This window comes from Sapajus apella, unplaced genomic scaffold (assembly GCF_009761245.1).
Source record: "Sapajus apella isolate SASKATOON/1434 unplaced genomic scaffold, GSC_monkey_1.0 scaffold29, whole genome shotgun sequence".
Taxonomy (NCBI): Eukaryota; Metazoa; Chordata; class Mammalia; order Primates; family Cebidae; genus Sapajus; species Sapajus apella.
In genome coordinates this window covers 24,530,901-24,558,847 of record NW_022436969.1, presented here as the reverse complement: position 1 = coordinate 24,558,847, position 27,947 = coordinate 24,530,901, and the positions used below count along the sequence as shown (strand labels likewise).

General features: G+C 39.6%; 2 protein-coding genes and 1 long non-coding RNA gene across 16 annotated transcripts in view; 1 reads left to right on the top strand and 2 right to left on the bottom strand.

The window, feature by feature from the left end:
- The window catches only part of RNMT (RNA guanine-7 methyltransferase), a 43,563-nt gene extending 17,535 nt beyond the window's left edge, over positions 1-26,028 (bottom strand). For 2 of the 7 annotated variants that reach the window (XM_032293527.1, XM_032293522.1), the window contains exons 1-8: positions 25,932-26,028; positions 15,284-15,413; positions 14,388-14,846; positions 11,386-11,521; positions 8,482-8,607; positions 5,328-5,440; positions 3,894-4,075; positions 2,973-3,137 (exon numbers count right to left, since the gene is read on the bottom strand). In XM_032293527.1, the coding sequence (XP_032149418.1) occupies positions 2,973-3,137; positions 3,894-4,075; positions 5,328-5,440; positions 8,482-8,607; positions 11,386-11,521; positions 14,388-14,804 (1,139 nt within the window). In that variant the 5' untranslated portion in view covers positions 14,805-14,846; positions 15,284-15,413; positions 25,932-26,028. Of the gene's footprint in view, positions 1-2,972; positions 3,138-3,893; positions 4,076-5,327; positions 5,441-8,481; positions 8,608-11,385; positions 11,522-14,387; positions 14,847-15,283; positions 15,434-25,797; positions 25,891-25,931 lie in introns of those variants that run through there. The other 5 variants (XM_032293528.1, XM_032293526.1, XM_032293523.1 and 2 more) reach the window with 4 other exon arrangements.
- LOC116561599 lies at positions 48-2,966 on the bottom strand. The gene is made up of 2 exons (XR_004273505.1): positions 532-2,966; positions 48-218 (listed from the first exon to the last, which is right to left on the bottom strand). It is a non-coding gene; the product is annotated as an uncharacterized LOC116561599 (long non-coding RNA).
- Positions 26,029-26,079: 51 nt separating the features above from the next.
- Positions 26,080-27,947, top strand: part of FAM210A (family with sequence similarity 210 member A) — a 51,899-nt gene continuing 50,031 nt past the window's right edge. For 7 of the 8 annotated variants that reach the window (XM_032293529.1, XM_032293534.1, XM_032293535.1 and 4 more), the window contains exon 1: positions 26,100-26,334. The gene's annotated coding sequence lies outside the window, so the exon portion shown is untranslated. Of the gene's footprint in view, positions 26,335-27,947 lie in introns of all 8 variants that reach the window. The other variant, XM_032293536.1, reaches the window with a different exon arrangement.

Genomic DNA, 27,947 nt, shown 5'->3' with positions numbered 1-27,947 from the left:
CAAGAAAAACTATTAATTTTTCCCCATCATGGACTGCTTCTTTGCAGTTTTTTTTCCTTTTTACTTGCAGGTTTCCTTTTTTTTTTTTAACCCAACTTTTAAACTTCAAGATTCTGAAGAGTTCGGCCCAGAGCCCTACTCTCTTCCACCTTTGAGCTATCTGTAGTTCAGCTCTCTCTAGTCACTCACTGATTGTACTGCTTATTAAAAATCTGCACCTGCCGGGCGCAGTGGCTCAAGCCTGTAATCCCAGCACTTTGGGAGGCCGAGGCGGGTGGATCACGAGGTCAAGAGATCGAGACCATCCTGGTCAACATGGTGAAACTCCGTCTCTACTAAAAATACAAAAAATTAGCTGGGCATGGTGGCACGTGCCTGTAATCCCAGCTACTCAGGAGGCTGAGGCAGGAGAATTGCCTGAACCCAGGAGGCGGAGGTTGCAGTGAGCCGAGATCGCGCCATTGCACTCCAGCCTGGGTAACAAGAGCGAAACTCCGTCTCAAAAAAAAAAAAAAAAAAAAAAATCTTCACCTGCATGAGTCACTGGCACTTTCTAACTTCCCACATCTAAGGCTGAATATCACTACTCTTTTTCTGCCAGTATCTGCCATTTCAGTAAATCCATCTAATGACCCATGCCATCTTCCCCTCTTCTACCCACTGTGCTCAATACACATCACTAAGTCCTCTCTACTTTACCTATAAAACATCAATTTCAAATAGGTTCACTTCTTACCTCCTGCATTTGGCACAATCCTGCTGCTTCAGTCACGATCACCACTCAGTGGTACCAGTCCAAAAACTCATTTTGCTTGGCCCCTGCTTCCATTCTTAACTCTCCCTCAATGAATTTTCCAGTCGCAGCCAGATTAAGCTTTCAGAAATACGGACCGGAGTCATGTCACTACCTTCCTTAACACCCTCCACTGGGCTCCAGTGCACTAAGGACACAGAACATGGTCCCTAAGATATTCATCTGTAACGGAATGCTCCCTCATTTTGGGACATCCCCCATGATCAGTCATGATGGGCCTTCTTTCGGCATCCTGGACTAGCCTGGCGTTCCCACTGCAAGGCCCTCACACACACTGTCCTCTTGTCAGGAGCATTCTTCCCTCCAGTCTTCAGCTGCCCACCTACTATTCCATCCTTTAGATCCTGACTCAAACATCACTTTACAAGTGTCTTCCTTAAATCTTCAATTATATTAGGTCTCTCTGTTAGACTCTCAGATATTTTTTTTCCCTCACTGCATCTGCCAAGTTTATAATTATATATCTGTAGACAGCAAGAGGGTATTTGGAGATGACTTCAGGCAGCAGATAAAACAAGAGTGGAAGGGAGGGAGGAAAGTTAGGTGGGAGGGCTTGTATACAGATTGGCATTTGAGGAGATAGGGTAAGGGTAAACACTGGAGGGCTGCTGAGGTTTCTATGTAAGAGATATAAATAAGGCAGGATTCTGTTACTTCAATTAACCCTCCTTGGAAATGCAACATGAGAAAAATAAGTCTTTTATTCCAGGCAGTTCATTTTCTTTTGTAAATCTCTAAAATAAGCCTTTAGAAATGAAACCAAGTTTTACATCTAAAAAATAACATGATTCAAAGAATTGAGACCCAATTTGAATAGGTTTTGCCACATAAAAAACTTATTTCTGTTCAGTTTCTTAATGAAATGGCAAAAAGGCATCTCAAAAACCCCTACACATTTTCATATTCTATTTCCTCCAATACTGTTTCAATAAATAGTCTTTTTAAAAAATCAGATATTAAAGTGATGACTCAGGTTTACCATCATTAGGCAATTTCAGTTAAAACAAAAACAAGACTGCTAGTTCTTGCTTAGCACTTAAAACAAATCTTTTGTTTTATTCTTTACCTTTTGGATTATACTAAAATCACGAAGTCAGTTAACTAAAATCTCAAGCTAACATATTAAACATACTCAACAACATTCCACAATTAAGTTCTTTTTAAAATAAAGTTGAAGAGCAATAACATTTCCCCAAAGTTTATTAGTTTTAAAAATTAAAAACTAAAATGAAATTGGTATTTTTAAATTTTGTAAATGGTTTATACTTATAAAATTATGCACAGTACTTTCCTCATGTTCAGTCACAATGCTAATAATAAAATGCTAAAAATGCTATTATAAAACTCCTGAAAATACTGTACCCCTAATTTTACAGACTGAGTTACAAATCAAATAATCACCAAGCAAAAATAAGCAGACAATAACCTTCTTCTTTTACTCAGTTAATATTTAAAACAAAAGATTTTTGTTTTAAAAAGTAGAAAATCAAGTTCAATAAAGCATGACATGGCCTACATTTAAGCTGACATTTATAGTCTCCCAACAGGGAAACTCCGGAAACCAAGTTGTATTACAATGCCTTAAAGCCTTACCTGATAAGGCCCAGTTACCCCCCGATTTTCCTGTGTCTACAGTTTGTCAGGACTCCTAGGAATTCAGGCACATGGGAGAATATGTTCCTGAATCAGGATTTTATCATCAACATTGCCTGTGAGACACAGGCAATTTCAAAGCTATAGTAAAATGCAAACAACTTTTAATATTCATCTCTGTCAACAGGAAGATCTTTGATTTATGAAGCCTCACTGTTTATCATCAAAGTTTCCAGCAGTCACTAAAAAAAAAACTTTTGCTATTTGCAGTGTCAGGAATTTTGCGCCACAAGCTGAAGCAACTGATCCCCTTTTTCACCCATAGGATTAAAAAATCCCAGGAATGAAGGAAAACTAATTAAGTTAGGCTATATAAGACCTATGGCACCAATCCCCTAGATTTGAGGCTAGTCTTTTTTTAAAAAACAAACAAAAAACAAAAAAAACAAGATTGTACTTTTTCTTAGGCCCCCATTTAAAATAAAAGTAAAAGAAATATTGCTTTTCCCCCTTTTTCTTTCCCTTAAGACAAAAGAAAAGAGCGAACAGATTAATGACTTCTTACTCATTTAGTAATGGAAAATAGACCAAGAATTCTGGGACATCCACAACACCTTCCAAGTTGAAGTCATATTTGCAGCCAAATAAAGGATAATCTCCTTTCTTCTGAAATTTCACAGTATATATTTCATTTCCAAATGATTCTGTTTCTGAAGCTTCAAGGCGTCTTCTATCAAGGTTGTCCCCCAAACAAAATTAAAAAATTAAAATTGTGATTAGACTTATTTTGATCAGACTATGCATGTGAAAAACTATATGATGCACACTTGATTAGCTTTTTAGTTAGATCTGGGATTTTTTTTTAAGTGACAGGATCTTACTCTGTCACTCAGGCTGGAGTGTGCTGGTGTGATCATAACTCACTACAGCCCCCAACTCCTGGGCTCAGTCTCCCGAGTAAGGACTACAGGGGCATGCCACCATGCCTGGCTAATTGGTAAATTTTTTGTAGAGACAAGGTCTCACTATGTTGTCCAGGCTGGTCTCAAACTCCTGGCCTCAAGCAATCCTCCTGCCTTGGCCTCCCAAAATGTTGTGATTACAGGTGTGAGCCACTGTACTCTCTTGATCTGAGCTACTTTTAAGAAGCAATATACTAAAAGATCACTAATAGTCACACCAATAAAATTAAGCTGGAAGTAGGTATCATTCTGTCCCATGACAGCTGTTAAGTATGTGTCTGACCTGCAGTTTGTCTATCACTATAACTTAAGTCTCTAGCTTACACATAAAGATGGACTTTTAAAAGTTCATCTGTAAATTTGCCTTTTGAACTTAAATTCTAAATGTCTACCCAAATATCTTATGAAAGTGTTCAACACTTATAAGATTAAAATAGCATATTTTTATAGAATCTATCTCTGATAAACATTTGCTACTTAATACTGAATATTTCACAAACCACAATATATTTAAAAACACTTACATCAATTCAAAGCTATTGGGAGTAGTACCAATAAAATAGCCCCCAGGGCTAAGTCTCTCACACGCATTTCTCAGCATCATGTCAGCCTGCTCATAGGACTCAAATGAGTAATGACAGACAAACTGACAACTGCAGATGTCAAAACACATTTGTGGGTCACGAAATTTGTCAATCAGAAGTTCCTGAAACCAATTAAAATGAGTTAAGATTTTGAGGTAACTACAAAACAGATTAAACACTTTTTAGTAAATTAATTTCTAGAATATAAGGTTTTTCCCTTTCCTCACAATCTTCAACCTATCCTTTCCCTTGTACAATAAAGGACACATGAAAATCATGCATGTATTCTAGTTTAATAGAATAATTTTATTCCCATTTTCCCAGTATTTAAAAACCGAGGGATTCTGAAATCATGTTTAAAAAATATATCAAATTATGACATTTCAAGTTGATCTTTTCATCACTTGATAGCTAAAATAAAATGACATTCAACAATAACTTGGATTAAAAAACAACATCTGACCTTTGGCGTTTTTTAAAAAATGTAAAAATGTTTTAAAGATATTACAACTTTCTGGCAGTATACTTCCATTTATCTTTTTCACTTTCAAATTTCAAACAAAATGTGTATGATTAAAGGTATCTTTAACAGTTCAATGAGCCAATAAATCAATGAAGAACAAAAAGTTCACGGTGAGACTTTCACCCCTCTTATCAAGTGCCTCTGCAGTTCTTGATAAGAAATTCAGAAACAGGTGGAAGCTAGAAAAAACAAATAGGCTCTGATATGTTGGGGAACTAATAAATTACAAGGTGAACAAAACAAAGTATAAGTTCAGTTATATTTCAAAATATTGGAAAATAAATGACATCCAAACAGAAAAGCAACAACTAATTTCAATGAAAATTATTAAAAGCAAAACATTATAAGTGTTCAGTGAGTCATTTAAGGGAATTCATCATAACAGAATTTCCAGTCGAAAGTGAAAATGCATGTCCCAAGGTTTTTAAAGTTTCAAAACACATTTTAAAAAATGGGTGGCCGGGAACCATGACTCATGCCTGTAATCCCAGCACTATGGGAAGCGGGCAGATCACTTGAGCTCAGGAGTTTGAGGACAGCCTGGGCAACATGGCAAAACCCTGTCCCTACAAAAAAAACACACAAAAATTAGCTGGGAGTGGTGACATGTGCCTGCAGTCCCAGCTACTCAGGAGGCTGGGAGGCAGAATAATTGCTTGAGCCTGAGAGGCAAAGGTTGCAGTGAGCTGAGATCACGCCATTGCACTCCAGCCTGGGTGACAGAGCGAGACCCTGTCTCAAAAAAACAGAATAAAAATTTTTGTTAAAAAGTAAAAAATGAGTTGACTTTTAAAACAAATTATTTATCCAAACTAAAAATGTAAAAAATAAATCGACCAGAGAAACTGTACCTTTGAGCAGTCAGCAGTTATAAATTCTGCACTGAAAATATATTCACTGTCACGACGATTTTTCATGTCCTCATACCGCTGCTGACACTGTTTGATAGAAACATCAGCAATATCTGAAAGGATGAAAGGGTATTAGTATCAAGACAGAATGCCAGAAATCTAGACCTTGATCTCAACTGATAAACTCTAGCATGAAAGTCAGCCTTAGTACCAGTAAAAAGGTTTTATTTCCTTTAAAATAAAAGGGCTTTGTTCCGATGCAAATGCCCTATCAGTTTTCAAAAGGAACTAAAAGCTTCTCAACAGGTACTGCTGCTAGAAAAGTTCTATCAAGATTTTTAAACACTTACGCAAAATAAAAAGCAGAAAGTTATATTCCAATCTGAATTACAAAACCTAACATTACTAATAAGCCCAGTTTTGGAAATACCAAGTGTATATTTTTATAAAAAAAATGTTATTTGCCCTTTTCTCCCCTCCCTCCCCCAATGCCCCCACCGTTTCTGAGACGGAGTCTTGCTTATCGTCCAGGCTGGAATGCAGTGGTGTGATCTTGGCTCACTGCAACCTTCACCTCTGGGGTTCAAGTGATTCTCATACCTTAGCCTCCGGAGTAGCTGGGATTACAGGGGTATGCCACCATGCCCGGCTAATTTTTTGTATTTTTGGTAAAGGACAGGGTTTCACCAGTTGGCTGGCCTGGTCTCAAACTCCTGGCCTCAAGTGATCCACCCTTCTTGGCCTCCCAAAGTGCTGGGATTATAGGCATGAGCCACTGTGCTCAGCCTGCCTGTCCCTGTTTTAAGGTTCACACTGATGATGCAAAGGCAACGTTAGGTAAAACACTGGGATCTTATCACAAATACAAAGTAGCAGCACTAAATAGTACTGGCAGTACTTCATATATTCTTCACCACTATACAATAGGCAGGAGGGGAAAGCCAGTTTTATTTAAGAATGCCCTTGATAAAGCAGTGAAAATTAATTTTATTAAACCTGGGCTCTTGAATACACACTTTAAAAAATGATGTGTGATGAAATTGGAAATAACAAAACATTTCTGCAACATAACAAAGTCTGATGGTCACCTTCAAGAATAGCACTGACATGCCTGTTCTGAGTTTTGAGCTGTACTGGCCACATTTTTTCTGAGAAAATCACTTTGTCTTGAATGACTGACAAACTATGCTTATGCAGACTTGATTATCTGGCACACATTTTCTTGAAAATGAACAAAGTGAGCCTGTCACTTAAAGCAAAGTTCCCCAATCCTCAAGCCACAAACCACTACCGATCCACGGCCTGTGAGGAACCTGCTGCACAGCAGGTGAGTGGCAAGAAAGCTCGGTAGCACACTCCTTATGAGAATCTAACACCTGATAATCTGAAGTGGAATTCCATCCCCTCCTTCTGTGGAAAAACTGTCTTCCATGAAACCAGCCCTGATGCCAAAAAGGTTGGGGACTGCTGATTTAAAGGGAAATAATGCACAGTGTATTTGTTGCCAAAAATAAAACTGACTTTCAAGAACTACAATCCTGAAACACTTGTACTGATCACTGTGTGATGAACTTCTTCCCAAGAGTTTTCTGACTGGCAGTGATTTTTTGATTCTCAACAATTACAAGATCTGCATAACCTTAGTAAACAATATTTTCCAAATACTATAAAATCATGCAGGAAGTACAGATCAATGGATTTTAATGTTATACAGTATAAAAAGTTCATCAGTAAGGTTTCAGATTCCATATAGTAACTAGTATTTAAGAAACTACCACTATTGAGTTTTGATGTAGTAACAAATAGGAATATCTACAATTATCAAAAAAGGCTATTTAGATACTCCTTTATTTTACAGCTACTTATCAACCAAAATAAAATCACAACACATTGGATGAAGAAACAGGTATGAGAATCCAGTTGTCTCCTGAAATTCCAGACTCTAAAGGGATTTGCAAAAATGTAAAAGCCAGCCTCTTACTAAATTTTATCTGAGTGAACTAAAAAATATTTTCAAAATTCTCAGCTTTAATTTCTAATATAGTAAATATCAGTAGCTACTTACCATAATTACATACAAAAAAGCTTTCTGGGATCCTCAGTAATTTTTAAGTGTACAGGGCTTATAAACCAAAAAATTTGAGAGCTGCTAATTTAGGCAGTACTTCAGTAGTAGGGCTATGTATCTCTTTTAACTCACCACATCAGAAAAACACTGATGTCTGCTTGTCCCACTTCAGTGTTAAGACTGATCACTGGGCTAAGGTAATTGATTGATTCATTCATTACATTCCTATCGACTTTTCCCCTAATGGCTTCAGCAGTAAATTACTGCCTACCCTAGATCTATCATTTCATTGAGATTGAAAAAAATGATTTTCTAATTCTATCATTCCTCCTCTATTTATTTGATTAAAAAAAAAAAAGGAATTGCCTTTTCCAACCATCTGATTACAAATGTTTGATTCCCTCCCTTAATTTATAAGTTTCAGAATAGTAAGTTTCTTAGCAACCTCCAAGGGTGAACAATGTTTTTACTTGATTTGATGTGTCCAACTGCTACTTTTTTTTCCATGTTCAAATTGTTCTATTTTAGCCAGTGGAAACCTTTTCTGCCCTTTAGATATTGACTCCAATCACCTTTGATAGCTCCATTCCTTTTAGGAAGGTAAAGTTATCCCAAGCTTATTAATCATATCATAAAACAATGAGGAAAGTCTTGCAACTAAATTTTTTTTTTTTTTTTGAGATGGAGTCTTGCTCTGTCACCCAGGCTGGAGTGCAATGACTCGATTTCGGCTTACTACAACCTCTGCCTCCCGGGTTCAAGCGATTCTCATGCCTTAGCCTCCTGAGTAGCTGGGATTACAGGTGTGTACCACCACAATAGTCCAGCTATTTTTTGTATTTTTAGTAGAGACAGGGTTTCACAATGTTGGCCAGGCTGTTCTCAAACTCCTGACTTCAAGTGACCCATCTACCTCAGCCTTCTAAAATATTGGATGACAGGCGTGAGCCACAGCGTTTGGCCCTAATTTTTTTGAAAACCCCATCTCATGCATAGTCCCAGATGCCTTGCAATTAGATTCGATCCTCATTATTCTCCATTTGCCTGACTACAAATTATACTATCCCATACTATTATTCATCTTACCAGTACAAACTAGCTTGTTAATTCTTCCTTTTTTCCATTTGAGCAAATCTCCACCTTTACCACATCCCAGGTCCAAAACAGTGATATCATGTTTTTTCTTCTGTCGTACCTTTTCCAAAAATTCTCCTAAAAGAGAGAAATCAGTCACAATAAACTACCTCTTCTTCAATTTTACTAAAGTATAAACTGTTACCTCTAATAACCTACTATCTTTTGCCCAATGTTATCATAAATTATCACACACCCATTCATGTAGTTAATTTGTAACTTTTGATAAGAATCTAAAAATATGACTAAGAGTTGATTAATCTGATCTTCTATCATTAAAAAGTATGTGTCTGATGTTTTGGGAAATTAAGGCTGGATTTTGAATGTTACTTTCAAAAATGAATTTTAAATAGCAGATATTTAAAATTCGAATTAATACAAGACAACACAATACTTGTTCAAAATGAGAGAAAAAGCTAAGTAACAATGAGAAAAACTATTCATAATATTTTGGTAGCTGTCTCTTTCCATAGCTGGGTGTTTATCTTAGTATACAAATAAGTAAATAAAAGTTGTTATGGAATGATAAAAGAGCTTGATTATTATCAAAGGCGTCAGGCTTACTACCAAGAGAAATATAAGAACTAGTTAAAAAAAAAAAAAAAAAAAGCACTATGTCTTTTAGTTTTAGCAATATCAGAATTTGGTAGACCCCAGTCTACTAAATGACATTAACAGCCAACAGATAAAAGCAGTAGGCCCCCAAACATCAATAGGTAAATTGTTCAAACAGCAATTAAAGGCATATTAATATTCTCAGGCAAGTTGAGTATTCAACAATTCTAAAATTTAATATAATATTGAATCCTAGATCCATTTTCCTTGTCTTTGTCACTGAGTTTAACACTTTCTAGCTCAGGTGTGTACTCTTTTGATTGCTAAAATAACCTGTACAAGTACTTTCACTGTCTGCAGGACCTTAATGTCAACAGAAGCACAAGTGTTCCACAATATTCGACTTTCTGCCATGAATCTTAATAGCATAAAAATACTGAAAGAGTAAAAAAAACAGCAATTATAAAATCTGTTTCTATACAGTAAGACTAACGAGAAAGGAAATCATCAAGAAACTCTTTCAAAAAAGCCTTGATCACATTCAAGAACTATAGACAACTGTCTACTTACCAAGCTACAGGCACCAAGAAGAAAGAGAAAATGAATGACAAAGAATGAGTCTTAAGAAAGGAAAAATCCAGAGAGAACACATGGCACAGATCACACTGACTGCAATAGGACATTAATGACAGGTGCAGACAGCAAAGCATACATCAAGAGAGCTGCTAGAACAGCTGAAGAAGGAATACCCTGTATATTCTGAGAGAAAATTTTGCCAAGTCTGACTTCAGTCCTTTAAAAAAAATACTTCTTTTTTGATTATAAAAATAATACACGTAACAATGTGGAAAATATGAACTCAAAAAAGTTATTCAATAAAAAACATGAGCCGGGTGCGGTGGCTCAAGCCTATAATCCCAGCACTTTGGGGGGCCGAGGCGGGTGGATCACGAGGTCAAGAGATCGAGACCATCCTGGTCAACATGGTGAAACTCCGTCTCTACTAAAAATACAAAAAATTAGCTGGGCATGGTGGCACGTGCCTGTAATCCCAGCTACTCAGGAGGCTGAGGCAGGAGAATTACCTGAACCCAGGAGGCGGAGGTTGCAGTGAGCCGAGATCGCGCCATTGCACTCCAGCCTGGGTAACAAGAGTGAAACTCTGTCTCAAAAAAAATAAAATAAAATAAAATAAAAAACATGAATAATAATTCATAAACAAATCCAATAAGTTATCAGCATCACTGAGGATAATGAAGGAAGAGAAAGGCTGAAAAGAAATTAGGATGGGGGGTCAAGTGAGAACCTTGTGAGTAAAGGCTGAAAATGCCATTACATTAATCTAAAAAAAAAAAAAAAAAAATTGAACACTCATTTAGCCTAAGCTGATACACGGCAAAGTCAAATAAATCATATTTTAACATATGAATGTTAAAAACAAGTGAATATGCTCAAAATAAGCCTAGTTAGTTCCTATTCCCAATACTTCTCAGAATGGGTAATTTATCTTTGAAAATTAGTAAATTTTCATCAAAACTAGTAGGAAAAACCACTTGATTCTTCCTAGCATAATTAAGAAAGCAACCTCACTTCTCTGACTGGCTTGAAAAAAAAATCTTTATTATGAAAAATTTTAAAACACACCACTTATTAAAGTTCATATACAGAACAATAATTATATTCCTTTTTTTCACCCTCTCTTATGGTACTGAAAAGAACTGTATTCTGAATCATATTTTTTTTCTGCTCACTTTCATTTTAATTTCAAAGGTGAGTTTCCATAGATAAAATGTTGGCTCAATAAAGCTGAATATCTATCTATCCTCAAGGTAATATACATGATCTTTATCAAGCAACTGAAGGCCCAGAGGTTAAAAAAAAAAAAAAAAAAATCAAGATACTACCTATTTCTTGACTTAATGAAACCTGAATGTTTAACCAACAATATGCAGCTGCTCCAAAACTAACAAGGTGAAATAAAATCATTACTTAATAGTACTAGGTAATCTTAATTAAGGTGCCTAAAAAAAGCATATTGCTTTCTGAAAGCCTGATTAACATAATCAATTAAACACCCAGTAAACTCTTACACAGTCAACCAAAAATAAATATTAAAAGAATTTATCTTCAAGACCTAGTCTTGGCTCTAGCTTGATAGAGTGAGTCTATCAAGGTTTGATAATTAAATGAACAGTAATTAAGGACTCGGTAGCTTGGTGTTGGTTAAACCAGTGGGGAGAAAAAAAGGAAACATAAGCTAAAATGAAAAATTGCAAGCTAAACAGCAAACAACAATCATACCAATCAGAACACTTTTCATCCAATTATTAAAGTTTCTTAAGTAAAAAATACGACTTTGACTACGCTTTTCCAAACCAACTTCCTGAAGTTCATTGTAATGGGCAGCCACGGCTGAGCTGTGTCCTTCTTCTAGATTCTGAAAATAGAAAAAATCAAGGATCAGGACATGGTAGAAATAAGCCTCAGAAGATCTGACCTGTGAATGGATGAACTACTACTAGAATTAGTAAACTTCACTAAGTAATGGCAATTAACCACAGAAGTCTCACTCATTATCATTAGACATAAGATTTGTTTTCTGTGTCCCTAAATATCAGTCCATTTTAATGCAGCTCATAAAGACATACCCGAGACTAGGTAATTTATAAAGAAAAAGAGGTTTCATGGACTCACAGTTCCATGTGGCTGGGGAGGCCTCATAATCATGGTGGAAGGTGAAAGGCAGGTCTTACATGGTGGCAGGCAAGAGAGAATGAGAGCCAAGTGAAAGGGGAAACCCCTCATAAAACCATCAGGTCTCATGAGACTTATTCACTAACAGGAGAACAGTATGGGGGAAGAGCACACTTGATTCAATTATCTCACACCAGGTCCCTCCCACACACGTGGGAATTATGAGAGCTACAATTCAAGATGAGATATGGGTGGAGACACACCCAAACCATATCCCCCTATTTTGAAAAACATCTCTAGGTTTAAAATTTTCATTTTGATCTTTCATCTGTATAATTTTGGTGTCAATGTTTTAATAAACCCAGTACTCTTCCAGAGTTCTAATTTATTCAGTTCAATAAATGATAGTGTTCAGGGTTTCTACAAGGGAATAAAATAGGAATAAACTATAATTACATCATTATACAGCTGTTGCGACAATTAAATAAGATAAGGTATATAAAGAGATTAGGGCTGGGCACACTGGCTCACACTTGTAATCTTAGCACTTTGGGAGGCCCAGGCAGGAGGATCACTGAGGTTAGGAGTTCAAGACCAGCCTGGCCAACAAGGTGAAACTCCATCTCTACTAAAAATATAAAAATGAGCTGGGCATGGTGGGGCACACCTGTAATTCCAGCTACTTGGGAGGCTGAGGTAGGAGAATCGCTTGAAACCTGGAGGTGGAGGTCGTGGTGAGCTGAGATTAGGCCACTGCACTCCAGCGTGGGTGACAGAGTGAGACTCTGTCTCAAAAAAATGGAAAAAAAAAAAAAAAAAGAGAGAGAGATTAGAATTCAGTGTTTCAGTGTTAGCGATTTCTATTATGATAATGCCATTATTTATGTTATATGTAACCCAACAGTTTTCAATTTTGTGCTTCCTAAAGCCCTAGGAATCCTGTAAAACTGGCATGATAGGTAAAGGGCTTCAGATCCTCCTCCTTTCCTTTTCAGCCAAAGTGCTGAATCTCACTGATATGCTGAAAGGCCTTTAAGCAAATCCTTCACTCATTTTACATAACAGGTTTAAGCGTAAGATTTTCACTAGAAAAAGGGGTTCTGGGACTAGTAAAAATTTGAAAACTATGTTTAAAATATAAGCTCCTGGCCAGGCACAGTGGCTCACACCTGTAATCCCAGCATTTTGGGAGGCCAAGATGGGCGGATCACAAGGTCAGGAGTTCAGGACCAGCCTGGCCAATATGGTGAAACCCCGTTTCTACTAAAAATACAAAAATTAGCCAGGCGTGGTAGTGGGCGCCTATAGTCCCAGCTACTTGGGAGGCTGAGGCAGGAGAATTGCTTGAACACGAAGACAGAGTGTGCAGTGAGCCAAGATCACACCATTGCACTCCAGCCTGGGTGACACGGTGATACTGTCTCAAAAAATACAAGCTCCTCTCTGTTATAAGAATTCATACTCCATTAATGACAAAAGCCTCACTTACTAGTCACTTTCCTCATAAGGGTCAATGGTACAATTTTATTCACTCATTAAAGTACTCTTTTCCTCTAACTCCAGATTCTGCCTCAAATTCCTTTCTAATATGCTACTTCCAGAAGAAAGCAATTTGCTCTATAATATCCTTGCTAAATATTAGGCACTTGCATTTACTTAACTAAAACTGTATGTTAAATACATTAATAAAAAGTTGAAAACAGTTTAAGGAATTACATTAAAGGGATGTAAAGCTAGGTATGATTTTAAAAGTTATCCCTTTAATTGATAACTTCTGACAAAAAAACTGTAGATGAACATCTAATAAAAAAGGAAAACAGGTAAATCATTTGGATGTCATACTCTAGTCTTTTGAAAAATACCAACAAAGAGCAAACCAGCTTTCAAGTTTCTAGTTATAGGAGGGGAGGACTGTTTATGCTCAGGAGGTTGAGGCTGCCATGAGCTTTGATCACACCACTGCACTCCAGCCTAGGCGACAGTGCAAGACTCCATCTCAAAAAAAAAACAAAAAAACAAAAAAACAACCATTTCTAGCTAAGTAAGATTCTAAAATAAAATAAAGATGATCTCATCAGAGAATAAAAACAAAAACCAAAAAATCTATCTCATTAGCAGGTGATGTTGCACCTTAACAAAAATCATAAGAGTTAAAAGCCTACTCCGTCTTAAGACCATATCTATTAAAAATAGAACATTCTTGGCCAGGCACAGTGGCTCATGCCTGTAATCCCAGCACTTTGGGAGGCTGAGGCAGGGCATCACGAGGTCAGGAGATTGAGATATCTTGGCCAACATGGTGAAACCCTGTCTCTACTAAAAATACAAAGAAATTAGCTGGGTATGGTGGCACACACCTGTAGTCCCAGCTACTCGGGAGGCTGAGACAGGCGAACTGCTTGAACTCAGGAGGCAGAGGCTGCAGTGAGCTGAGATTGTGCCACTGCACTCCAGCCTGGGTGACAGAGCAAGACTCTGTCTCAAAAAAAAAAAAAAAAAAAAAAAACAATTCTTAAGCTATTATGTCAAAACCAGTATGATTCCACAGGTGTTCCACATTTCAAACTCACATCTTCTATTATGAATAAAAGAAAATACACTAAACATACATTCTGCTTTTCAGGAACATCCTCGAGTGCTATTTTCCTCTTATTTTGAGTGCCATCTCCAGTAGAAGATTCATCTTTTGGAACATCCTCAGTTTCTCTCTTTCTTTTCTCTGAATTGTCTTCATCGTAACCACAGTCTTTTTTCTCTGGGACAGTTTCGGAATCAAGTTTTCTCCTCTTGGATGGAGTGTCTTCCCCACAACTAGAACTTTCCTTTACAAAATCATCTTCAAACACTTTTCTCTTTCTTGCTGTGTCTACTTGCCCAGAGACAGGAGTCTTTTCAGAAAGCCCAGTCCCAGAAGCTGTTGTGTTTTCATCAATACTGAACGAAGACTCTGTTTCAGAATTTGCTGATGCTTTTGCCTGTTCAAGAGACATCTTTTCATATTCCTCTGCTTTTGTAGAATTTGCCATTTATGATTACTTGAAATGATGGTGAAACTTCATGAACCAAAACTGGAATGGCAAAAAAAAAATTATACTACTTGTAAACATTAATGCTAAAACTTTAAAACAATTTTAATTAGAATTTAACTAACTAGGAGTTTTTAAAAAATCTCATTGTAGAGAGAATATTAAGAAATGTTAATTGATATTATGTATGAATTTCTGAATATGGTAGTACTAATTATAATCCCTCCAAAGTTTTACAATCTTATTCATAAAAGTCACTGTTGGCATTAAAGCTGACAAATGAAGTGGAGCTACACATGCACTAGTTCCCTTTCTGTTCTGATTCTCGCCCTATAACCCTGGTTCCCAAACTGCATAGTTGGTACCGTAACAATCAGGCACCAAAGGACCTAACATGTGGAAGATAATCACAGAAACTACCAGGTTTAAGTACAGCACAGTTCCAATGACATAGATTGTACATAGATTGTACTACATACCTTTCAGTGACTTTGTGAAGCTCAGATTTTGGTATCACAGAAATTCAAGGTGAAACAGGAAATGAGGTTGGTGGTGCCTAATCTGATTTCAAGGCTTGAAGTTGTACAGTACCCAATAGGTTCACACATCCTGTTGGCAAGGAATTGTGACTAATCAAGAATAAAACACAAACATTATGTTCTCCCCCAATTTATGTGCATTAATTTTTTAACAGGCACAAAGTTGTTAGAATATAAATACTTTTAAATTCTTTGGGGGTAAACTACTTAATAAATGGAACTGCTATATTTATTTTGGCCTATGGACACTAAAAGCATCAAGAACAGAAAAAGTTGGGGACTCTACAGCAAGAACTTCTGAAATCATATTTCATAATGGATGTCCTAATTAGGTTGAAAGTAGAGAGAAGAAATGGCTTTAGAAAAGTTTCAGGACTCAGCAAGCAGTTTGATGACCATTAAGTCTCTTTCAAATACATATATTTTTGGACCTACATAAGACGGGAAAGAGAAATAACTGACCTATCTATTGGGCAAGAATCATGGTGGTTCATTTATTAAGTCATTCAACAAATTTACTGACCTACTACAGAGAAGCTCAATGTAAATTATATTTTCAAGATGTTAGCGTATATACTACTATTAAAATGTTAAACTTTTGGCCAGGTGAGGTGGCTCACACCTGTAATCCCAACACTTTGGGAGGCCGAGGTGGGCGGATCACAAGGTCAGGAGTTCAAGACCAGCCTGGCCAACACAGTGAAACCCCATCTCTACTAAAAATACAAAAAATTAGCCAGGCATGATGGCGGGCACCTGTAATCCCAGCTACTCAGGAGACTGAGGCAGGAAAATCACTTGAATCTGGGAGGCGGAGGTTGCAGTAAGCACAGATTGGGCGACAGTGTGAGACTCTGTCTTTTAAAAAAAAAAAAAAAAAAGTTAAGCCTTTTCTTGGCACACTGGCTCACACTTGTAATCCCATCACCTTGGGGGGCCAAGGTGGGCAGACTGCTTGAGCTCTGGAGTTCAAGACCAGTCTGGGCAACATGGCAAAACCCTGTCTCTACAAAAAATAGCTGGGCATGGTAGAACATGCCTTAGTCCCAGTTACTCAGGAGGCAGACGGAGGAGGATCACCTAAGCCCAGGAAGTCCAGAATGCGGTGAGCCATGATTGTGCCACTGCACTCCAGCCTAGGCAACAAAGTGAGAACCCACTTAAAAACAACAACAAAAATAAAAACAAAGCTTTGTCATGAAGTATTTGTGCTTAAAAAAAAAAAAGCCTTTTGAATAAAGAAAAAGAATAAGAAAGCAAGTTGCTTAAAGGAATGGGTAACAAGTCACTATGAATGGGTAAGGGTTTCAAGGGTTACGAGCTTTCACTACCCACCATTTAAGGTAACAAAATACCAGGAGGTACCAAATAGAACTGAATCAGAGAACAACAACAAAAACAGATCAGAAAAGTAATTTTCAGAATAATTACTTAAAAACATTATCTAGAAAAACCAGCTACCGCCTTATCAAATTCCTATTTCTCTTCCTCTGCCATTGATTTCCTAATGCAAATTGGTTTTAAATTCAATTAAAGCAATGTGATTTATCTTTAGTTATCATTATTAACTAAAATTAGCATTGAGATTTAAGCATGAATTTTACTTATATCATCTACTTTTATGATACCACTGATGTGACATCATAAAAACATAATTAGATCAGAAGAAATCAATGACATAGCATTCCAGATGACCACAAAAATGAGTACGAATGTTTAAAACCAAGCATCATGTTTACAGCCAATTCGTTTTCATCAAAGTGCCAAGAACGTACATGGGGAAAAGACAGTCTCTTCAAAAAATGGTGCTGGGAAATCTAAGAATACAAAAGTTAGCCAGGCATGGTGGCAAATGCCTGTAATCTCAGATACTTAGGAGGCTGAGGAAGGAGAATCGCTTGAAACCAGGAGGTAGAGGTTGCAGTGAGTGGAGATCACACCATTGCACTCCAGCCTGGTAAACAGACTGAGACTCCATCTCAAAAAAAAAAAAAAGAAAGGTGGGGAGATCCAAGATGGCTGTTTAGGAACAGCTCAGGATTGCAGCTCCCAGTGAAAGCGCAGAAGGTGAGTGGACACTGCATTTCCAGACGGATTTTTATTGCCCACAGACCAGAAGATTCCCAGGCAGAAGAGCCCCACGAGTCGTCAGCGTGACTGTTTTGACCGGCGCGGCCGTTTCGGTCCCCACGGTTGTTTTGGCCCGCGCAGCTGCGTTGCGGTGCCCTGGCACAGCAGTTCTCCACACAAAATACAATGGTCCGGGTGCCCTTTTAGCTGGCGACTGGAGCCCAGAAAGGCACAGTCGCCCATTCATCAGACTAAAAAAGGGTCTGAAACAGGGAGCCAGGCCAGGAGATTCCCAGGCAAAAACAAACAAACAAAAAAGCCCCATGAATCTCAGCGTGGCTGTTTAAGCCAGCGCAGTGAGTCACCACAGGGGAAATCACATAGACCCCAGCGCCTTCAACAGGCAACTGGAACACCTGGGATAGAGTCCTTCAACTAAAAAACAAAAGGTTCTGAGGCAGGGAGCCAGGTGATCAGGCTCAGCTGGTCCCACCCCCACAAAAGAACAGCAATCAGAAACTCTTTGGATTGAGAGTTTCACAGAAAGCACAGCTGAATCCAGGATGGTCCAGCTCTGTGGGGGAGGGGTGTCTGCCATTGCCAAGGCACTCCACCAATTCAGAGGTAGTCCGCCATTGCTAAGGCAACCCGCCGTTGTCAAGGCAACCCGCCATTACAGCGACAGTCTGCCATTACAGAGGCGGGCCACCAATGCTGGGACAGTTCTAACTACACCCATATAAATAGGACTGCAGGGAAGTTCACACGACAGCTGGCCTGAGCCCACAGCAGTGCAGCAAAGCCTCTGCAGGCAGACAGTGACTAGGCTGCCTCCTTGCTGTGCAGGGCAGCCCTGAAAAAAAAAAAAAAAAAGGCAGCAGCACAACGGAAACTCATAAATAAAGCCCTAATTCCCTGGGACAGAGCACCTGGGGAAAAAAAAAGGTGTTTATGAGTTCTGTGGTAGCAGACCTAAACATACCTGCTCAGCAGCCCTGAATGAAAAATGGAGCTCACAACTCAGGACTTGAGATCATGTAAAGGACAGATTGTCTCCTGAAGCAGCTGCCTGACCCCCGTATATCCAAAGAGTCACCTCATAAAGGAGAGATCAGACTGACACTTAGTGGGTATCCTTCTGGGGCAAAGATAGCAGAAAAAGAAACTGGTAACAACCATTACTGTTCTGCAGCTGCTGCAGGTGATCCACAGACAAGCAGGGCCTGGAGTGGACCTCAGCAGTCCTACAACAGAGGGGCCAGATTGTTAGAAGGAAAACTAAAAAACAGAAATAACTTCATTATCAATAAATTAGACATCCACTCAGCGACCCAATCTGAAAGTCAGCAACGACAAAGACGACAGGTGGATAAATCCACAAAGTTGGGAAGAAACCAGCGTGAAAAGGATGAAAACACCCAAAACCACAACACCTCTCCTCCTGCAAGGGTTCACAACTCCTCACCAGCAAGGGAACAAGGCTGGATGGAGAATGCATGTGATGAAATGACGGAATCAGACTTCAGAAGGTGGGTAATTAGGAACTTCTGTGAGCTAAAAGAACATGTTCTAACCCAATGCAAAGAAACTAAGAACCCTGAAAAAATATTTGATGAAATGCTAACGAGAATGGACAAATTAGAGAGGAATATAAGTGAATTGATGGAGCTGAAAAAAACAATACAAGAGCTTCGCGAAGCATGCACAAGTTTCAACACCCGAATTGACCAAGCAGAAGAAAGGATATCAGAGGTTGAAGACCAACTCAAAGAAATAAAACGAGAAGGCAAGATTAGAGAAAAAGGGGTAAAAAGGAAAGAACAAAGTCTCCAAGAAATGTGGGACTCTGTGAAAAGACCTAATCTACGGTTGATAGGTGTACCTGATGTGACAAAGAGAATGAATCCAAGCTGGAAAATACTCTTCAGGATATTATCCAGGAAAACAACCCCAACCTAGTAAGGCAGGCCAATATTCAAGTCCAGGAAATACAGAGAACACCACAAAGATATTAGTCAAGAAGAGCAATCCCAAGGCACATAATCGTCAGATTCACCAGGGTTGAAATGAAGGAGAAAATACTAAGGGCAGCCAGAGACAAAGGTCGGGTTACATACAAAGGGAAGCCCATCAGGTTCATAGTAGATCCCTCAGCAGAAACCCTACAAGCCAGAAGAGAGTGGGGGCCAATATTCAACATCCTTAAAGAAAAGAACTTTCAACCCAGAATTACATATCCAGCCAAACTAAGCTTCATAAGTGAAGGAAAAATAAAATCCTTTGCAAACAAGCAAGTACTCAGAGATTTCATTACCACCAGGCTTGCTTTACAGGAGCTCCTTAAAGAGGCTCTACACATAGAAAGGAACAACCAGTATCAGCCACTCCAAAAATAAACCAAATGGTAAAGAGCATCAACACAAAGAAGAATCTATATCAACTAATGGGCAAAACAGCCAGCTAGCATCAAAATGGCAGTATCAAATTCACACATAATAATATCAACCCTAAATTTAAATGGACTAAATGCCCCAATCAAAAGACACAGACTGGCAAATTGGACAAAAAGACAAAACCCATCAGTGTGCTGTATCCAGGAAACCCATCTTACATGCAAGGATACACAAAGGCTCAAAGTAAAGGGATGGAGGAAGATTTACCAAACAAATGGAGAGCAAAAAAAAAAAAAAAAAAAAAGCAGGAGTTGCAATTCTCGTCTCTGATAAAATAGACTGTAAAGCAACAAAGATCAAAAGAGAAAAAGAAGGACACTACATAATGGTAAAAGGATCAATGCAACAAGAAGACCTAACGATCCTAAATATATATGCACCCAATACAGGAGGACCCAGATACATAAGGCAAGTTGTTAATGACTTACGAAGAGACTTAGACTCCCACACAATAATAGTGGGATACTTTAACACCCCATTGTCAACATTAGACAGATCAACCAGACAGAAAATTAACAAGGATATCCAGGACTTGAACTCAGACCTGGACCAAGCAAACCTAATAGATATTTACAGAACTCTCCACCCCAAATCCACAGAACATACATTCTTCTCAGCACCACATCGCACCTACTCCAAAACTGACCACATAATTGGAAGTAAATCACTCCTCAGCAAATGCAAAAGAACAGAAATCATAACAAACAGTCTCTCAGACCACAGTGCAATCAAGTTGGAACTCAGAATTCAGAAACTAACTCAGAACCGCACAGCTTCATGGAAACTGAACAAATGGCTCTTGAATGTTGACTGGATAAACAATTAAATGAAGGCAGAAATAACGATGTTCTTCGAAACCAACGAGAATGAAGACACAACATACTAGAATCTCTGGGACACATTTAAAGCAGTCTCTAGAGGAAAATATATAGCAATAAATGCCCACATGAGAAGCAAGGAGAGATCTAAAATTGACGCCCTAAAATTGAAAGAGCTAGAGGAGCAAGATCAAAAAAATTCAAAACCTAAAAGAAAACAAGAAATAACTAAGATCAGAGCAGAACTGAAGGAGATAGAGACACAAAAAACTCTTCAAAAAAATCAATAAATCCAGAAGCTGTTTTTTCGAAAAGATCAACAAAATAGACAGACCACTAGCCAGATTAATAAAAAAGAAAAGAGAGAATAACCAAATTGATGCAATAAAAAACGATAAAGGGGATATCACCACAGATTCCACAGAAATTCAAACCATCATCAGAGATTATTACAAACAACTCTATGCACATAAACTAGTAAACCTGGAAGAAATGGATAAATTCCTGGACACTTGCCTCCACCCAAGCCTAAACCAGGAAGAAGTCGAAACCCTGAATAGACCCATATCAAGGTCTGAAGTTGAGGCAGCAATTAAGAGCCTACCACCGAAAAAAAGCCCAGGTCCAGACGGGTTCACAGCCAAATTCTACCAGACATACAAACAGGAGCTGGTACCATTCCTTCTGAAAGTATTCCAAATAATCCAAAAAGAGGGAATCCTTCCCAAATCATTTTATGAGACAACATTATCCTGATACCAAAACCTGGCAGAGCCTCAACAAGAAAAGAAAACTTCAGGCCAATATCCATGATGAACATAGATGCAAAAATCTTCAATAAAATACTGGCAAGCCGATTGCAACAGCACATCAAAAGGCTTATCCACCATGATCAAGTAGGATTCATCCCAGGGATGCAAGGCTAGTTCAACATACGCAAATCCAAAAATGGAATTCACCACATAAACAGAATCAAAGACAAAGATCACATGATTATCTCAATTGATGCAGAGAAGGCCTTTGACAAAATTCAACAGCCCTTTATGCTAAAAACCCTCAATAAACTAGGGATTGACAGAACGTATCACAAAATAATAAAAGCTATTTATGACAAACCAACAGCCAATATCATACTGAATGGGCAAAAACTGGAAGCATTCCCTTTGAAATCTGGCACTAGACAAGGATGCCCTCTCTCACCACTGCTATTCAATATAGTACTGGAAGTTCTAGCCAGAGCAATCAGGCAAGAAAAAGAAATAAAGGGTATTCAAATAGGAAAGGAGGAAGTCAAACTGTCTCTGTTTGCAGACGACATGATTGTAGATCCAGAAGACCCCATCATCTCAGCCCAAAGTCTCCTGAAACTGATAAACAACTTAAGCAAAGCCTCAGGATACAAAATCAATGTGCAAAAATCACAAGCATTCCTATATACCAATAACAGACTTAAAGAGAGCCAAATCAAGAATGAACTGCCATTCACAATTGCTACAAAGAGAATAAAATACCTAGGAATACAGCTAACAAGGAACGTAAAGGGCCTCTTCAAGGAGAACTACAAACCACTGCTCAACGAAATGAGAAAGAACACAAACATTCCATGTTCATGGTTAGGAAGAATCACTATCGTGAAAATGGCCATACTGCCCAAAGTAATTTACAGATTTAACGCTATCCCCATCAAGCTACCAATGACCTTCTTCACAGAACTGGAAAAAAACACCTTAAACTTCATATGGAACCAAAAGAGAGCCCTCATAGCCAAATCAATTCTAAGCAAAAAGAACAAAGCGGGAGGCATCACACTACCAGACTTCAAACTATACTACAAGGCTACAGTAATCAAAACAGCATGGTACTGGTACCAAAACAGAGATATAGACCAATGGAACAGAACAGAGGTCTCGGAGGCAACACAACATATCTACAACCATCTGATCTTTGACAAACCTGACAAAAACAAGCAATGGGGAAAGGATTCCCTGTTTAATAAATGGTGTTAGGAAAACTGGCTAGCCATGTGCAGAAAGCAGAAACTGGACCTTCCTGACACCTTACACTAAAATTAACTCCAGATGGATTAAAGACTTAAACATAAGACATAACACCATAAAAACCCTAGAAGAAAATCTAGGCAAAACCATTCAGGACGTAGGTGTAGGCAAGGACTTCATGACCAAAACACCAAAAGCATTGACAACAAAAGCCAAAATAGACAAATGGGACCTAATCAAACTCCACAGCTTCTGCACAGCAAAAGAAACAGTCATTAGAGTGAATCGGCAAACAACAGAATGGGAAAAAATTTTTGCAGTTTACCCATCTGACAAAGGGCTGATATCCAGAATTTACAAAGAACTAAAACAGATTTACAAGAAAAAAATAAGTCCATTCAAAAGTGGGGGAAGGATATGAACAGACACTTTACAAAAGACATACATGAGGCCAACAAACAAATGAAAAAATGCTCATCATCACTGGTCATTAGAGAAATGTTAATCAAAACTACATTGAGATACCATCTCATGCCAGTTAGAATGGCGATCATTAAAAAATCAGGAGACAACAGATGCTGGAGAGGATGTGGAGAAATAGGAACGCTTTTACACTGCTGGTGGGAGTGTAAATTAGTTCACCCATTGTGGAAGACAGTGTGGCAATTCCTTAAGGACCCAGAAATAGAAATTCTGTTTGACCCAGCAATCCCATTACTGGGTATATATCCAAAGGATTATAAATCGTTCTATTATAAGAGCACATGCAGAGGAATGTCCATTGCAGCACAGTTTACAAAAGCAAAGACCTGTAACCAATCCAAATACCCATCGATGATAGACTGGACAGGGAAAATGTGGCACATATACACCATGGAATATTATGCAGCCATCAAAAACGATCAGTTCCTGTCCTTCATAGGGACATGGATGAACCTGGAAGCCATCATTCTCAGCAAACTGACACAGGAGCAGAAAATCAAACACCGCATGTTCCCACACATAGGCGGGCGTTGAACAATAAGAACACATGGACGCAGGGAGGGGAGCACTACACACTGGGGTCTGTTGGAGGGAAATAGGGGAGGGACAGCGGGGGTTGGGGAGTTGGGGGGGGGATGGTATGGGGAGAAATGTCAGATATAGGTGATAGGGAGGAAGGCAGCAAATCACACTGCCACGTGTGTTCCTATGCAACAATCTTGCATGTTCTTCACATGTGCCCCAAAACCTAAAATGCAATTAAAAAAAAAAAAAAGCCAACAGGTGTATATATATATATATATACATGTATAAAATGCTCACAGCACTAATATCAGGGAAATGCAAGTCGAAACCACAATACGATACCATCTAATTTCAGTTAAAATGACTTTTATCAGAAAGATTTTATAAAAATGGATGCTGAGGCAGGCACGATGTCTCACGCCTACAATACCAGCAATTCGGGAGGCTGAGATGGGCAGATCACTTGAGGTCAGGAGTTAGACCAGCCTGGCCAACCTGGTGAAACCCCATCTCTACTAAAAATACAAAAATTAGCTGTGCGTTGCGGTCTGTGCTTGTAATCCCAGCAACTTAGGGGACTGAGGCATGAGAATAGCTTGAACCTGGGAGGTGGAGGTTGTAGTGAGCCCAGATCGAGCCACTGCACTCCAGCCTGGGCAACAGAGAGAGACTCTGTCTCAAAAAAACAAAAGAAAAAAAAAAAGGATGCTGGTGAGGATGCACAAAAGGGGGAACACTTGTACAGTGTTAGTAGTAATGTAAATTACCACAACCATTAATTTACATACTGGAAAAAGAATGGAGGTTCTTCAAAAAACTACAAATAGAATTACCGGTATTTAGATGAGTTTCTTCTATATTCTGGTTGTTAATCCCCTGCGAGATGAATAGTTTCGCAAATTTGGGTACAGATCCAAAAGAAGGGCAATCAGTAAACCTAAGAAATATCTGCAGTCTCAAGTTTATTCACAGTAGTCAAGACATAGAATCAAACTAAGTGTCCATCAACAAATGAATAAAGAAAATGTAGCATATATACACAATGGAATATTAATCAGTCATTAGAAAGAATGAAATCCTGTCATTTGGAGCAACATGGATGGAACTGGAAGTCATTACGTTAAGTGAAATAAGTCAGGTACATGAAGACAATACCAGCTAAAAATACGGACCTGATGGAGGTAAAGAGTGGACTGGTGATTACCACAGACTGGGAAGTGTGGCAGAAGAGGAGGATGAAGAAGAGAAATAGGTTAATGGGTACAAAAACCCCAGAAGGAATAACATCTAGTGCCTGACAGTACAGTCGGGAAGCCGTAGTTAACAGTAATTTATTGTGTAGTTCATAATACCTACAAGAAAAATTGGAATGTTTCCAACATAAAGAAAAAATAAATGTTTGAGATGACAAATACCCTAATTGCCCTGATTTGGTCGTTACACATTGTATGCATGTATCAAAGTATCATCTCTACCCCCCAAATATCTGCAACTGCTATATATCAATTTAACAAATGGGGGGGGGGGGGAAACCCAAACCAAACTCAAAGTGAAATAATTAAAATACTCCAAAGGGAAGAGAGCTATCCCTCAGAATCCTCGAGGAGAAACCTTCGAGAGGTGGTCGACTGACATCGGGATGGATATGCGATAAATAACCACATGGACATTTCGACTTGCCACAGTCACACCTCCGAAGTAAGCTATGTCCCTGCGTCATTTCAGTTCCTCAGGGTACGACAGAGCAGGCCGCCAGGATAAAGCTCAAGCAGGATAAGTCCTAAGCCCCGACCCGCCCGCTTGACCCTCTACTGCCCGGCCCGAGAAGCGCGCAGAAGCGAGAACGCACTTCTCCAGCCAAGTTCATCCCCTCCGTCATTCGCGCGGCCTCTTACTCAACCTCTAGTTCATGTTTCCGAGGCGCAGCTCAAGAGAAACCTGTGGACCCCCCACCCTTCCCCAGCACAGGCCTAGGGCACGAGCTAGAGCAGCTCTTCGGACTTCTTCTCCCACCCCAGGCTCGCTCGGTCTGGAGGATCAACAGCGCCCGACCACCCCTAAGAGTTCCCATTTTGCTTGGGACTGAGGACACAAGGAAATAGACCCACGCGGCAGGTACTAAAGCACAGGTCTAATGCGAACTGACCCCATGTCAGGAGTGGGAGTGCCGCTTCCTCCTCCTCCACGGCGGCCGAGGGGTAAACACAAAGAAATGAAAGGCCGGCGTTCCAGCCACACTCACCAGCACAGCCAAACGCAATTCTGTTTGCGGAAACTGCGGGTCGCGCCACGCGTGTCTTGTTACGTCACTTCCGGGAGTGCGACCGTCACGTGGCGCCTCTCTGGCTAGAGTGCCGCGGCGCACGTCCTCCGCGCCAGAACTACGAGTCCCGACGTGCCGCGCGCGGCATGCAGAAGCTGTGCTGAGCGGGCGCGGGCGGTCGCGAGCACGTTGCTAGTGGGCGCGGTGGCGGGGCCGGGGGCCGTAGGGGGCGAGAGTCCGCCTGAGCCCCGCGGGTTCCGGCGCCCAAACCCACGCTCGGCCGGGTTGCTCTGCTGAGTGACACCACCGTGGCATCCAAGGAGCTGTCCTCCAGCTTGCGCGGCGGGAAGGAGCGGTGGTGGCGGCCTCAGCGTCCTAAGAGGTAGCATGGGCCCTAGACCTCTGTGGGACACCGGGAGGGGTCTAGAGGGCACCTTCAACCCTGGGCGTGTGTCGGAGAGCTGACTCGCGGCGCTAACCTGGCAATTGCTCCGCGCCCGCGGCTCTTCGAGCTGTGGCGGTGTCCGCCTGCCAGACTAGGGTGGTCCTCAATGCCGACCCCACCGCCCCCGGCGGCCTAGAGAGGTCACTCCTGCCCTTCCGGGTCGAGCTTGTGTCTGGCTAATCTTGCTTTGGGAACTGTTTTTCAGCCTCCTCCGCTGTAACCCTTAACCGTCTTCTCTTCCTTTCCTCTGAAGCCAGTTGAAGAGGGGCCTGAAGTGCCCGCGGTCGGAGTGGTTTTAAAAATTAGTCATTTCCTACTTGCTAGGGACTGGTACATCGGTCCTTACCGCCGTATTTGGGAAGCCACAAGAGACCATTCCTGTCTGTTAGATTCTGAGAAAAGGGGCAACCTATACCTGTTTTTGAAAAATACATAACGGTGCATTAACTCTGCCTGGGCTGAACTTTGGCATGGTGCGGTTTGGGGGCGACAACACACTTTTTTTGGCCATCACACCAGATTTCTACTGGGGAGTGAAAGTGCCTACTGTACCGAAACTTGAAAGCTTCATAGTTGAGGACTTTCAACCTGAAATTAGGGCCAAAACTACCTGTGGATAGATTACTGATGCGTGTACTTATTAACGTTGTGTCTCAACACGTCCCTACCTTAGGGGTGTAAAACTGTTATCCGATTTACAATCCGTCTTTAATTACTCCTTATTAAAATTGATCCCTTTAAAACAGCTTTGAAAATATGCTTTACCAGGCTGCCTTCTTGTCAGTAGACACAGGTATATTAATGAATAGATCTGGCTTGGGGGAAGGCAGCATTTCCAGTATGTACTTTCCAATCTGGTCACTTGTAAATTGTGGGCATTAGCCCATGTGAGGTTGTTGAGCCATTACAAACTTTGAACCAAGAATGAGGCCCAGTTTTCACAAATAAGGATGAGCCATCAATTTCAGATGACTGCTTGCATTTGTTATTATATGAAATGAGCTAGGTTGAGAGTTAATCTCATTTCATGAATATTGACAACTGCAAAGGAGTAGGTATTAGAGATCGAATCCATTATACGCATATTCAAGCATTAGAACCAGGCAATTACGTTCCCTGGTTCTGATGGTTACCTTTCTTGAGATAATTACTGTTGTAGTTTTACAGAAAATGAGTGTAATTTTGACTTTTAAAAACACGTTGCCATTAAATTAAAAGCCTCTTAACTATGTGTTTATGAAAACTCCATGTGATTGTGCATGTGATATATAGATATTATATTTTTCAGTTTTTATAGAACTTAACTAGGAGTCATGTAAATTCTGTTGAGAATAGAGGAAGGTTTCTTGAAAGCAGTTAATGTAAGAAGTAAATGAGCCAGATAAAAATAATTTAAAAGTTACCATTGGTATTATTTTCCCCCCATTATTACCTGAGTAATCCCTGGTTTTCTAGACATTAACATAATCATAGCTAATACTTTAGTACCTTCTGTGTGTTCTGTTTGTGTGTCAAGCTTAATACTTCATTCATTTGTACTCGTTTAATTA